Here is a 13,255-nt window from a genome sequence, read left to right on the forward strand (position 1 = left end):
TCTCAATTGAAGAAGTTTATTCCGGATCCTTTTCAACCAATTGAATTAGACTCTATTGAGTTAAGATCAGATTTGACGTTCCAGCCGGAACCAGAAAGCATAGTTGACCGGGATGTCAAGTTTCTCAGGAACAAAGAGATTCCTATAGTGAAAGTGGTTTGGAAGGGGTCACCAGACGGGGAAGCTACTTGGGAACTTGAGTCAGAGATGTTGAACTAGTATCCGCATTTGTTTTCAGATATTCTCTAAATTTCGAGGACGAAATTTTTTTAAGGGGGGTAGAATGTAACATCCCGCGTATTAGGAATTAACGTAATATCTGAAAACGATACAAATACGCACGTTTAAGCATAAGGGTATATGAGTCATTTGAGTTTAAGGACTATATAAGGAAATTAGGCCCAAAATCTTCATTCTTCATTCAATTTTCTCCCTCTAGGTTTGCAAACTTTTCTTGCTCTCTCTTCCCTCTCTAGAACCGATCCAATCCTTCATTCTTTTGGCTCAAGTTGTTCAAGATTCATGGAGTAAGTGATCAAGTGAGCTTTGGGTGTAGTGGAGCAAGCTTTTCAACTAGTTTTCCTTTCTCAATCAAGAGTAGTGATCCTAGGGTTTGTGGTTAGAGGCTTGTAACCAACATCAACCTTTCTCAAGGTGAGTTCTATAGATAGAGTAACCTACCTTTGGGTTTGATAATCATGTTTTGTGTTAGTTTTGCTCCTATGAGATTGTAGTGAACCTAAAGTCATTCCTTGTTGATTACATGATAAATTGCCATGGAACATGATCTTGTATATGTTTTTGTAAGCTATTTTAAGTACATAAACTTGTTAACAATGTTTGGAATGAGTTGGTGCATTTAGGAGATCAAAATTTGGAGTTTTGGGTCGAAAATGCCAAAAACCCGCAGCCGAAAAACGCAGGTTCGGAGCGCTGCGCCTGTACAAGGGCGCTAGGCGCCCAACACACAGAGAGCTAGCGCTAGGCGCCCTGATCCTGGCGCCAGGCGCCCCAGACAGGGCAACTTTTGTGTTGTTTTGTGTTCGGGTGCTTGGGGCCAGTCGAGTAGGGGTCCGATGCGATCGTTTTGAAGTATATTTTTGCTGTTTTCACTTATATTACAACTGGAACAAACTTAACTTGGACCAATCATTGAATTTCTAAATGGCTTGATAATTGGGTTTATGACGTTTTCGGTCCATAGAAATTAATAAAAAGATGTACCAATCGTTAATGGAACTTTGAATCAAAAGACATGGCAATTTTAACATGTATCACAAGGATGACTCAAGAGAGTTAAGCATGATGGGGTAGTGATATTCTAAGGAAGGGTTTGAACCTAGAGAATCGACATAGTTGCCGAGAATAGAATGTCATACTACTTTCTAGGTACTATGAGTTATGATGCTAAGAATATTTTCTATGTCTATGTACAAGAATAAACATGTATGCATTTGATCAAGAAAGTTATAAGATGTAGGTGCTCGTGTCTCTTGTTATCCACGTCAGGGGGATACGAGAGGTTCCCGATCTAAGGGGAACGATTTAAGCCGTAAGGGACCCGCACGACACCGAAGGAGTCCGATGTACGTACATCGGTCATGTATGGGATAGTTCTCGGGGTTACTCCACCCGGGGCTCTCCGTAAAACGAACCAAGATAATGTTGTTTGATTCACGCTAACATAATGATTTAATGAATTTGACATGCATGATTATGATTGTGTTAGACATGAACAAGTGTTGGAATAGAACATGGAATGGATGTTATACCGAAGACGAACTTAGGTTCCCTATGCGTCCGGTATAGGTTGTGTCATGAATTATAAGTGTAGGCTTCGGTGCGTTCAACGTATCTTAGCGAAGCGGTATTAGGATTCCTTCACCGCCATGACACGTATGATAATAGTAAGCCTATAACATGATATGAATGTTCTGAGATGGATTCTAGTGTGCACATCCGTCTAGACAAAAATGTCCACACACGTATAATCAACCGATAAGTTGTATCTTAGACACGTGGTAACCGTAGGTTTTCCCCAAGGTTATCACTAGCCTAGGGCTAGGTGGAACTCACTGAGGCATTATGTCTCATCCAACTCCTTATTTGTTCAGGTTCACAGGTTACGCAAGGTAAAGGTAAAGAAAAGGTCGTGGAATGATCGTGTTCTCTTGGAGCCACCATGGTGTAGATTAAGGATGCATATCTTACATTATGAGTTGTGATATTTTATATATGTTGTATTTGTACTTTGTTGTGACAAAAATCTTGGTGTAATAATGTAACATAAGAACTTTGGAGTGTTGTTGTATCAAGACTCAAGACTTAACGTTGTTCCGATATTGTAAAATTAATGTATCCAATGTCAGTTCTAGCATTCTTATGAATATTTTAGATATTTTCATATATGGGTGTTACATCCAATTCATACAAGTAAGAGTTTTCCATGGCTTTCTTTGCATCAATCGATATCCAACATTCTTAATATCCCCCCTCTTGATGGGTTTATATTCTCTCTCAGCGGAATCATCGATGAACCTAACTTTCTAACATGGAAGGTCTTGTTGAAGAAAAAAATGAGGTGGGTGGGTCAAGGCATATGTTTTGCTCTTTTTTTTTCGTTCAACAAACCTAGACCCTTTAATAGATCTTATGATATATTATTAAAAATACACTTGTGAGGAACTTGATTGCTTCCTCACCTTACAAGCCAACCAAAATCTTCTAAGATTTTCAGTTTGTTTGAAATGAAAGTGATAACCTTAAATGAAATAGAAGATCAATTTCCTACCTAATTTTAGATCAGATTCAAGATCAGTTCTTTAATTTATCAACAAGAAAAATTGATGATGTTAGATCAATCATTGAAGCACACAAAATAGAACAAGCGAAAAACTGGTGATATATAATAACATTTATTTTGACAAGTTTACTTTTTATTAGAATTTTCCAGTTGAAATAACATCAACAAAAATCACAACATAAAGATATAGAAAACATCAGTTTGATAAACTAAGTGAAGCCATCTTGTCATCAATTTCCTTCATACTTTTTGCAATTAACTTATCCAAGTCATTCAAATCAGAAACAGTCATATCATCTGGCACCGTGTTGTTTTGCAGGTACCAACTCATACGAATGTTCAGCTCATTTTCATGATTGTCTTGTCTTTGCTTTCTCAGTTGGTCCCTAGCTTTAGTAATCTGTTGCAAAAGGAAACTTTCCTGGTCCACATTTTTTCTCCCATCTTTCATATATGAGTTCTGATATCTCTCAATCATCTGTTTTGCTTCCTCCAGATTTGGCCACACCTCTGTTTTAGAATCAAAAGGATCGGAAATTATAGCACAGGCTGGAATACCACAAAGAATAGTGAGTTCTCTAACCTTCTTGATGATACTTTTCTTCCTCTTCTTGTAGGAAGCCTTTCTTGTTGAATCATTGGAGATAAAGGCGAGTTTCACCTTCTTCCTAGTCATGGCTTCGCAATGTAATTGCAAGGAAAAAGACAAGGAATCAATTGTTTTTTATTTGCTTTGTGTTTGAAAATGCATTCCAACTTTTATAGTGAGCAATATTTATTTTCATCGCTAGTCTCTTGAAAAAAAGATCAATACATATATTATTTTATTAATTGTAGTATTTAATAAAAAAAAACTAAGGATAATCCTTTTAATGAATTTTAGTAAATACTATATTTTAAAATAATAATATTACATGGTCTAGATATTAAAAAAAATATTCAACGATATTTAATGATAGTTATAAAATAAAATAAAAACTAGGAGGTTGATTTTGAAAAATAAAAAAAAAAAATATTAGAAGGTTCTTTCAAAAAAAAATACAAGGTATAATATGGTCAAATTTATTACTAAATATTATACGATTGAAAAAAATTACGGTTAATTACGGTCAATATTAACCTATTTGGGTTGGTCTAATGGTATTAACTTGAGACTTTGGAGTTTGCTCATCTTCAATGTCTCAAGTTCAATACTCCTTGATGTCAATTTGAGTGTGATAGTTTAGCTTCTTCAAAAAAAATTAAGGTCAATATTGATTATTATGGTCAATATTTTTAATTTTTAATTTATATCAGTCATATTATATTCTTTTATCATTAATGTTTTTCTTTGAAAGTTTTTTTTTTGGTCAAATTTTTTGAAAGTTTTATCATTACTATTTATTTGTAAAGTACCCAATAAATTGAATTCAATCTTAATTATAGTTTTATAATTTAGTTTTTATATTGAAAATAAAATCTTTTCACAATTAGAAAATTGCCAAAAAAATAAAATATCTTAGTCAAAATTTTTTAAATTTAAAATATAAATGCAATAAAATAATGTTTTTTTTCAATATATATTATAATTTAATTTATTATTTATTTCATTGATGATGGACTCTTTACGGTTCCATTAGAGGCAATATTATTCAAGGTACAGTCGATCAATAATTTTGGGCACCTCACTACAAGGACTCAAATCTTAATATCTCATGTTGTAGAAGATTAGTCTACCCACTCCAAATTATATACTCTTTTTGGTCTCAATTATAAACAATTTTTCACCTTTTCGATCCATTGAATAAATGATGTATAAAGTCTCAATTATAGACCATATACATTATTTATACAATAAATCTAAAAAGTGAAATGTTGATTATAATTGAGATTGGGGGGAGTTTTATTTAATATTCGGTTATATGTAATCTTATTGTTAAATATGGAAATATACAATTTTAAGGTAAATGAATCACAATTTTACTTCGGCTTAAATGTGGTTTTCCTCCCTTATGTTTCAAAACGTTGCGATTTTGGTCTCTTAATAAAAAAAATTAAATTTTTACCCTCTATCTTTAGGGAAATTTGTTCTTTTGACCCTCTAACTTTAGTGAAATATGATCTTTTGATCCTCTATCATTAGGGAAATAAGCTCTTTCGGTCCTTTATCTTTTAAAAAATTGAGATCTTGCCTATCTGTTTTGGGACACGTGGCGTCTTCTCAGTAGCTTTGCATCGTTTTGTAAAACTAAGAGGTAAAATTGTTATTTTTTTTTTGTTAGGGGGACAAAATCTTAACTTTTTAAAAGTTAAGGGGTCACAAATCCATTTAAACCTTTTAATTTCAATTATTATTAATGAGTTTTTAATCGATTTTAGTCGAAAAACTATAAGAAGTTTCTTTAAAATATATTATTGCCATATAATATTTTTAGAATAATATACATATTTGTCGTTTATTTTATAATTAATAATATATTTTATTCTTTCCCATAAAAAAATATATTTAGTCAAGACGAACACTAACGTTCTTAAAAAAAAAAGGAACACTAATGTGTCTGTCTTTCCACAATATATTTTTTTATAATGCAAAAATAAGGTTTTTATTTATAGTGTCCAACGATGTAGGTTTGGGGGCTGTAAAGAAATCGTCGAGGTTGGATTCGACGTCCAATGCGCCCTCGGCAAATTTAGATGCTCTCCCCAGTCGTTCCTATTGTTATATCATTGCCTTCGCCTTTTTCACAACCTCTCGACATCGTTTCGACAATGGGTCCATACACTACCCCCTTTTTTTAATAATATATATGAGCTTTGACAAAGGATTAGTAACTCGGACGCAAGAGTTACTAAAAAAAATTAGAGGTATTGGTAACTCGAACACAAGAGTTGCTTTAAAAAATTTATTTTGGTCTCATAAATCAGTATTAATTTTTTCTTTCGGGACAGATGCGATCTGCCTAATTAATTACAGATTCCCTTAGTCTGTTGGTTTTCTTTTCCTTTTTCTTTCTTGTCTTGAGTTTTTTTTTTTTTTACAAATTCCCCTTTTTTAATAATTTTTTTTTAGTTTGGCGGCATAGGATGGAGATCCATCGGGATGCCAATCTAGTTGGGATGTCGTGCTACCTCTTGATGCTTTGTCCTTTCCCCAGGCTTATAAAAAAAAACAAAGGATTAGAATGGGGTGAAACATTTCTTTTATCAATTGATTTTTCTTTTTCTAAAACCAAGCTTTTCTGGAAGGAGAAGGAGAAGGTGGAGGAGGATGAGAATGAGAAGAATGGGAAGAAGGAGAAGAAGGAGGATGAAAATGAGAAGGAGAAGGGGAAGAAGGAGGAGAAGAAGATATGGTATTAATTGCATCAGGAACCTCTCCCTCCGAAGTCAATTTTAAGTTGAAGATTCAATAATTCCTTACCTTCCAAATCTGCCACACAACTGTGTGCCATATCAACAGAAAACCTTTTAACCCTTTCCCTTTTCTTTCCTAACCCGCAAAAAATTGAAGCAAAGTTTTAGGATTATCTAGAAACACCACCATCACACCTATCCACTTGAACACTCATACCAAATTGCACCAGCAAGGTCATATGTTAAAAAAAGACGTGATTTCGACTCATTTACTTCTTCGCACTCTAAACACACCTTGAATCCACTCTACCCGCAACCGTTCGTTAGACACCATTACTTTGACAAATTCTTAGACATATTCTTCCTAGTTGGTAGCTTTTTGAAGCAATTATCAAGAGAAAACTATCACTTTTGATGGTGCGTAGCTCTCCCACACCAATGACTAATAATCAAGATTCTCCATCAAAGCTAAATGAGGAGGGAAAGTAGAATTGGCAAGATAGAAATAAATTGATGGTTTTACTTTATGCTTGATTTATATGAAACCCATTTTGTATCGTATTGCTTGTTTATATTTGATGCCCTTGTGCGCATTTTGGTCTTTTTTTTTTTTTACCGAAACAAAGTTAACTATTATCATTAATCAGCCAATGTTCAATACATGAAGGATAAGAATCAAAAATACGGTGACTAGCCTAAGAACAGACCGCTCTAGCTAAAGTATGAGCAACCATGTTCGCTTGTCTCCTAACAAACTTCACCTCGAAGTTGGAATGTAAAGATAACAGATAAATAATACTAGAAACAATAGCATAGAATTCCGAATCACCACGGCCCGGAGACGATAGAGCTTGCACTAGAGTAGATGAATCAGACTCGAAGACAACCCGGTCCCATCTGTTTGCATCCGCAAAATGAAGGGCCTCGAGTAAGGCTACTGCCTCCCCCTCCAAAACTGTCATATTTGCATGCTGCCATTTCGTTTGAGCTCGAATAAATTGCCCACGAGAGTCTCTAACACAACAAGCAAAAGTTGTAATATGGTTACGTTCATGGAACGCGACATCCACATTGCACTTCAACCATGTCTCACTCGGTTTCTCTCAAACTGAGTTGTTACCTATCACTCTGTTCTGCCTGTGTTGCACAACCAATGGTGAGGGCTGTTTATGAACATCTTGCCATTGTTGCCATGCATCTAGTGTTGTCCTCCCAATGCTTGTTGAAGAATAATGAGTGTCATTCCCAATGACATCATTACGTGCAGCCCAAATTTGCCAAAGAAGTAAAGCCACCCAACCAGCAATGTCTTGGCTTTCTGAACGACATATATCAAAAACAAAATCTGCCAAACTGCTCACAGTACCAACTCGTGATTGCCGCACCATCGAAAGCCCTGCCCAATACCAACTCTCACGCGCCACCGTACAACCCACAAAAGCATGCCAATAATCCTCAACAGCTGTATCACACCAGGGACAAATCACCTCATATTGTACATGTCATGATTGTAATCGGAGACGCGTCGGAATACACCCCCTGCAAATCCTCCATAACAAATTACGAGCTTTATGAGGGGAATTCACCTTCCAGATTCTATGCCAATCTCCTTCAACATGAAATCGATCAGTATGTAGCAACTCCATCATAACCAGTTTATAATCAGTCTTAACGGTATACCTCCCATTATGTTCCATCATCCACGTTATTCTATCATTCTGAACTTCCGAAAACAGTGGTGTGTCGAGAATAGCTTGCACCATATCATTTGGAAACAACGATTCAATCTTATCAATGTCCCAAACTCGATCATCATTAGTTATCAAATCAGACACACTCAAGCTATGCACACCATGGCTTTGTGGGATTAAATCCAGCTACCTTGAACACCTTGAACCCATGGATCATTCATCACGCTGACCTGCTGACCATTTCCTATTGTCCACCTACATCCATGTAAAAGTATCTGACGCGAATTCCAGATACTCCGCCAAGCAAAGCTCGGGTTATAACCGAGTTTAGCCCCAAAAAATGAAGAATGGGGAAAATACCTCAATTTAAAAACTCTAGCAACCAGAGATTCAGGTTTAGACAGAAAACTCCATCCTTGCTTAGCTACCATAGCAATATTAAAAGCTTTGAAATTCCTAAACCTCATTCCACCAAACTCTTTGGGGCATGCCACACGTTCCCATGACATCCATTTAATCCCTCGATTGCTACTCCTTCCTCCCCACCAAAACGCATTGATCATCTTCTCAATATCATCTTTAACTGAATTCGGCAGAAGATAAATACTCATTATGTATGAAGGAATAGATTGTAACATAGATTTGATCATAACCTCCTTACCCGCCTTCGATAATGCTCGTCCCCTCCACGCATTTATCCGTTTCCAGATACGATCCTTGATAAAAGAAAAAACGGACCTTATCTCTACCAATCATCGAAGGTAATCCCAAATACTTCCCAGTACCCATCAATGCGCATTTTGGTTAGAGACTTAATATTTGAAGAAAAACAAATCGTTCTCCTTTAGACCATTATTATTTTCACAAGAACTCCTTAAAATACAGTTCTTTTGTAATAACACTTATTGAACATGAATAGAAATACATACTAAATTTGACAAAATATCTCTGCAATATATCAAATGCATGAAGCTTTTAGACATATCTCATCGTTAAAATAAACTCATTCTTCCATCACCTGCAAAATTCCAGACAACAAATATATGAATAATAAGATATAATTTCATCAACAACAATGCATGGTATATAGCCTACTTTGAATGTAACTGCATGCAATTTTGAAAATATTTTCAAATTAGCAAATTAAACACATTCATATAATCAATTATACAACAACTAGTTTGATGGTTCATTAAATAATGCTATAGTATGCCAATTTAAATCACAAGTCATAGATTCAGAACCTCCCCCGAAGCAAAAAAATAAAAAAATATCTACAAGAAATAATGATACAAAAATTGAAAGTGAAAAAGACCAAATACAATATTCATCAAGATTGTGAGCTACTTAATTGCATGTATATAAAGGGGAAAATAATTAAGGAAGTCCATTATTCAATGAAAGACAACGGTACTAAAATGAGTTGATATACTTCCTAGCTACGCTCGAAATTAAGATATTATCATTCATGTTACATGAAGTAAGGAATTAATTTTGGTGTGGATATCACATAATTATATCTATAAGTTGGGTAAGAAATTATATGGTTAAATTTGTGAGTGTAGTGTTGGTTATAAGAAGGATTCCTTCCACCTTAAAAGTTAGAGAGCTGGGATAATGAAAATATAAACCTTGAAAAATAATGTGTTATGAGATCAGTGAATATCTTATGTTGAAAGAAACAAAGATGATCAAAGTCAAGAGTACGTACGTAAGAGATATTTTCCCTTACTATGAGATGACACAATCCCAGATACAAATGCAACAAAAAACATTAGATTGTTGATTTCAAATGAAATTAGTTTAAGATCATGGAGGTGTTTCCAAATATTCTCCCACCGTTTTGATAAGATGCTAGTCTTAACCACGTCTTTGATCATCATAAATGACATAATTAATCAAATGCAAATAATTGACAATTGTTTTATGTTTTAGATGTGAGTTATGAAATGCATTAAGTAACCTTCATTACAGTGCCATTGACCCCTGTTTTTACACAAAACTAGATGATTGTCACTAGATGATTGTCCTTGGACAATACAGTAACTCCCTTAGAAACTTCTCTATGTAAGGTTGGCTTCATTCGAGAAACAAGCGTTTTAATTTATGAAAGCTATGTTGTTGAGAAGTTGTTTCTTATGTGTATGGTTTGTTACTTTTTATTTATTCACTATGTCCACCGGCCTTCTCATGGATCTTACATGTAGTTGACTTTTCCTTGGTATTTTTATTATTTATTAATAATAATATAAATAAATCTCTCACGCCAAAAAATACAAACTAATATATTTTGCATTTTAAAGAAATTCCATCTCATTTTTCATGCAATTTCAACTTTATTTTTGGGTGAGTTTCTCATTTGGGTGAAAAACTAAAAATTAGTTGAACTGGCCAGTTCATAAACTAGAAGACATATAATAACTAAACTAACAAAGAACAATTATTATTTGACAAGTGTGTAGAGAAACAAGGAAAATATCTTGTTAGACGTTTAACAAAACTATAAATCAAAATTTAGGTGGCTTCTAAGGTAAGGGAGCAATCATCCCCCTCACTGATGTAAAATATTAATAATATATCCTAAGATCTATTTGAGGATCTAGATTTGTTGTAACAAAAAATAGCAACACATATTGTTTTTCATTTATCTATTCAGTTTCAATCTGATTTTGTTTAGGATTCATAAAAGAATTATCCAGACGATTCTTATGGTCATTGAAGTTGAGAAAAACACAAGAAATGAGGGGTTTGAATTGTGTTTTTGTTTTCTGAAAATATTTTCTAAGTTAAAACATATCACAAGATAATAAAAGAAAGCAGAAGAGAGAGAAGAATCAACACATATATTTATCCTGGTTCACCTCACAATCCAGGATTACATCCAAACCTTAACACTTTAGACACCATGTCTAAGATTTCCTACCTCTTTTTGATAACTTTCTTTAATCCAACATGATTAAGAATTTACAAAATTTGTTGTTTGTTCATACTTCAGACTCAAAGATTGGTAAACTAAATTCAGCACAATTCAAATGATTTTGTATCTAAAGAGTTTTCTAAACACTTAATAAATTCTACGGCGAGACTTTGTAAGAAATTTTTCTGTGTTATTGCTCTCGAAATTAAATTGGTCATTTTTTTGGGACAATTGAAAGCATGTAGGTGTTTATCTTTCTTCGAACACCCAAGGTCATTTTATAGGAAATTTTTATAGAGTCGTTGTTTGAAGAGAGTGCCAGCACATCAAGCTTCCTTGAGAAGTTTCCTCAAGATTTCAAATATTTGTCTCTTAAGGATAATTATGTTGAATAGTACTTTAGAATTTCGTTGCTTCTTTGGAAATGATTTGTTGCATCCACTTTGTCTCTTGCAGATATTTGTACGTTATTGCAACTTATATTCTTTTAATTCATTTTGGACAAAAAGTACTATTGTCCCACAGACAGTGACACTTCTTTAAAAGAAGACAAAAGTGGGTCAGATGTTCATTAGAGTGTTGAACATTGACTTTAGATCAGAGCTTTTGTCTTCAAACCTTGATGAATACTTGATGAGAGCATTAATTTTCATTGACACTCTTCATATCAGAGCTATGTCATAAGAGATTCTCTTTAGCAAGAAAGTTGTTCTTCTTTGTTCAGAGCATTGTGTTTTAGGGTCAAAATGTTGACTTCAAAGTCATAGTTTAATGGGTTAATACCTCTTTTAGTCCCTGTAATATGAGCGAATTCCGGTTTTAGTCCCTGTAAAAAAAGTTTAGATTATGTCCCTATCATTTGAGATTCTTCCACTTTTGGTCCCTCACTAAAACTTGTCAGCTGAATTTGCTGACGTGTCTAGCTGACTGTGTAATTATTTTATTTATTTTTTTCATTTTTGTAATTAAAATCAGATGTTATTTGGATTAAATTGAATTTTGATTTAAAAGTTAAATAAAAACTAAAATCTTTAAAAACAGAAGAAAAAAACAAATGTGTTTATCATTTCTTCATCAGAATTGCTTGCTTTGCAGTGACCATGTGTTCTTCACCTCAAACTCATATCTCCCCCATTCCTTCACCTTCATCTTCGACCATAACCATTCAAAACATCTTGTCTCTTCTCTCCCGCCTTCCTCCACCAACATTATCATCTCTCCTGCCTTCCTTCCCCTTCATCTTCGAATTCAATTTTTTCTGATGCGTGATTATCATCTCTCGATTTTTTCTCTCCCAATTCTAGATATGATTTTTCTAATGATTTTTATTTCATTATTGTTTCAGGGTTAACTGAAAATCTGAAAATAGATGGGTGTTGGATTTTGATTTTTCTCTCCCAATTCCAGATCTGGAAAACCAATCATCCTACTCACTCTTTTCCATTTTTTGTTTAAAGTTCAGTTTTTTAGGTTATGGGTTTTGTTTTGGAGATGAAGATTTATGTGGGCAAGAGAAAGGTTGAAACAGCACCGAAGAAAATGAGGATGATGAGATTACTGGTTATGAGTTTTGTTTTGAAGTTTGTATATAATTGGGAATTAGTTGTGGGTATTTTCTTGATAGTGGAATTAATTGTGGGTTGAGATTTGTTCGATTTGGAATAAAGAGATGAAGATTTGAGAATATGTTTTGTTGAATTTGTTATTATGATTTTTTGAGTGTTTATGAGTTTGAGTTGAAGATGGATGAAGTTCATGAGTTTGGGTTTGAATGGAAGAAGAAGAACGTGGAGGAGTATGAAGAAGATGAAAAACCTTGATGAATGATTTTAAGATTTTAGTTTTTATTTAATTTTTAAATCAAAATTAAATTTAATCCAAGTGGCATATGATTCCAATTAAAAAAATGAAAAAATAAAATAATTACACAGTCAGCTAGACACGTCAGCAAATTCTGCTGGCAAGTTTTAGTGAGGGATCAAAAGTGGAAGAATCTCAAATGATAGGGACAGAATCTAAACTTTTTTTTTACAGGGACTAAAACAGGAATTCGCTCATATTACAGGACCAAAAGGGGTATTAAACCTAGTTTAATTATATGGTCCTGCTCACTTGAATTTACTTTAGAGTACCCAATTATTCTTCTAGACACTGTTATCATCAAAACTTTAGAGATATTGTTCTAAAAACCATATTGATCCAACAATCATCGTAAATTATTTTCAAGAAACTTATCCAAATCCCTAAAATCCAAGAATTTCATGTAATAGGAAAATTTGAAGGCAAAAGTTAAGTACAATAAAATCGATTTTCATACGTTGGAGAGAAACATGACAAGAATTCATAAACCTAAACCATCATTTTGAATCCTAAATAAGGGTCTTGTCCAATTCATACAAGTAAGAGTTTTCCATGGCTTTCTTTGCATCAATCTATATCCAACATTCTTAATATCCCCCTTCTTGATGGATTTATATTCTCTCTCAGCGGAATCATCGATGAACCTCACTA

The 13,255-nt window shown here is 33.9% G+C and overlaps 1 protein-coding gene, 1 long non-coding RNA gene and 1 pseudogene across 2 annotated transcripts; 1 reads left to right on the top strand and 2 right to left on the bottom strand.

Moving 5' to 3' along the window:
- LOC146906874 (uncharacterized) lies at window positions 1–2,387 on the top strand. Its single transcript, XR_015018601.1, has 2 exons — window positions 1–654; window positions 2,115–2,387. It is a non-coding gene; the product is annotated as an uncharacterized LOC146906874 (long non-coding RNA).
- Window positions 2,388–2,927: 540 nt separating this feature from the next.
- LOC146906875 (agamous-like MADS-box protein AGL80 pseudogene) lies at window positions 2,928–3,535 on the bottom strand (annotated as a pseudogene).
- Window positions 3,536–6,147: 2,612 nt separating this feature from the next.
- Window positions 6,148–8,438, bottom strand: LOC146906876 (uncharacterized). The gene is made up of 6 exons (XM_085728984.1): window positions 8,188–8,438; window positions 8,018–8,082; window positions 7,701–7,940; window positions 7,257–7,598; window positions 6,936–7,148; window positions 6,148–6,272 (listed from the first exon to the last, which is right to left on the bottom strand). Exons 1-6 carry the CDS (start codon window positions 8,436–8,438, stop codon window positions 6,148–6,150), a joined length of 1,236 nt encoding a protein of 411 aa, XP_085585110.1.
- Window positions 8,439–13,255: the final 4,817 nt, after the last annotated feature.

This window comes from Medicago sativa, chromosome 7 (assembly GCF_051527215.1).
Source record: "Medicago sativa cultivar Bolivia chromosome 7, Bolivia_mono, whole genome shotgun sequence".
Lineage (NCBI taxonomy): Eukaryota > Viridiplantae > Streptophyta > Magnoliopsida > Fabales > Fabaceae > Medicago > Medicago sativa.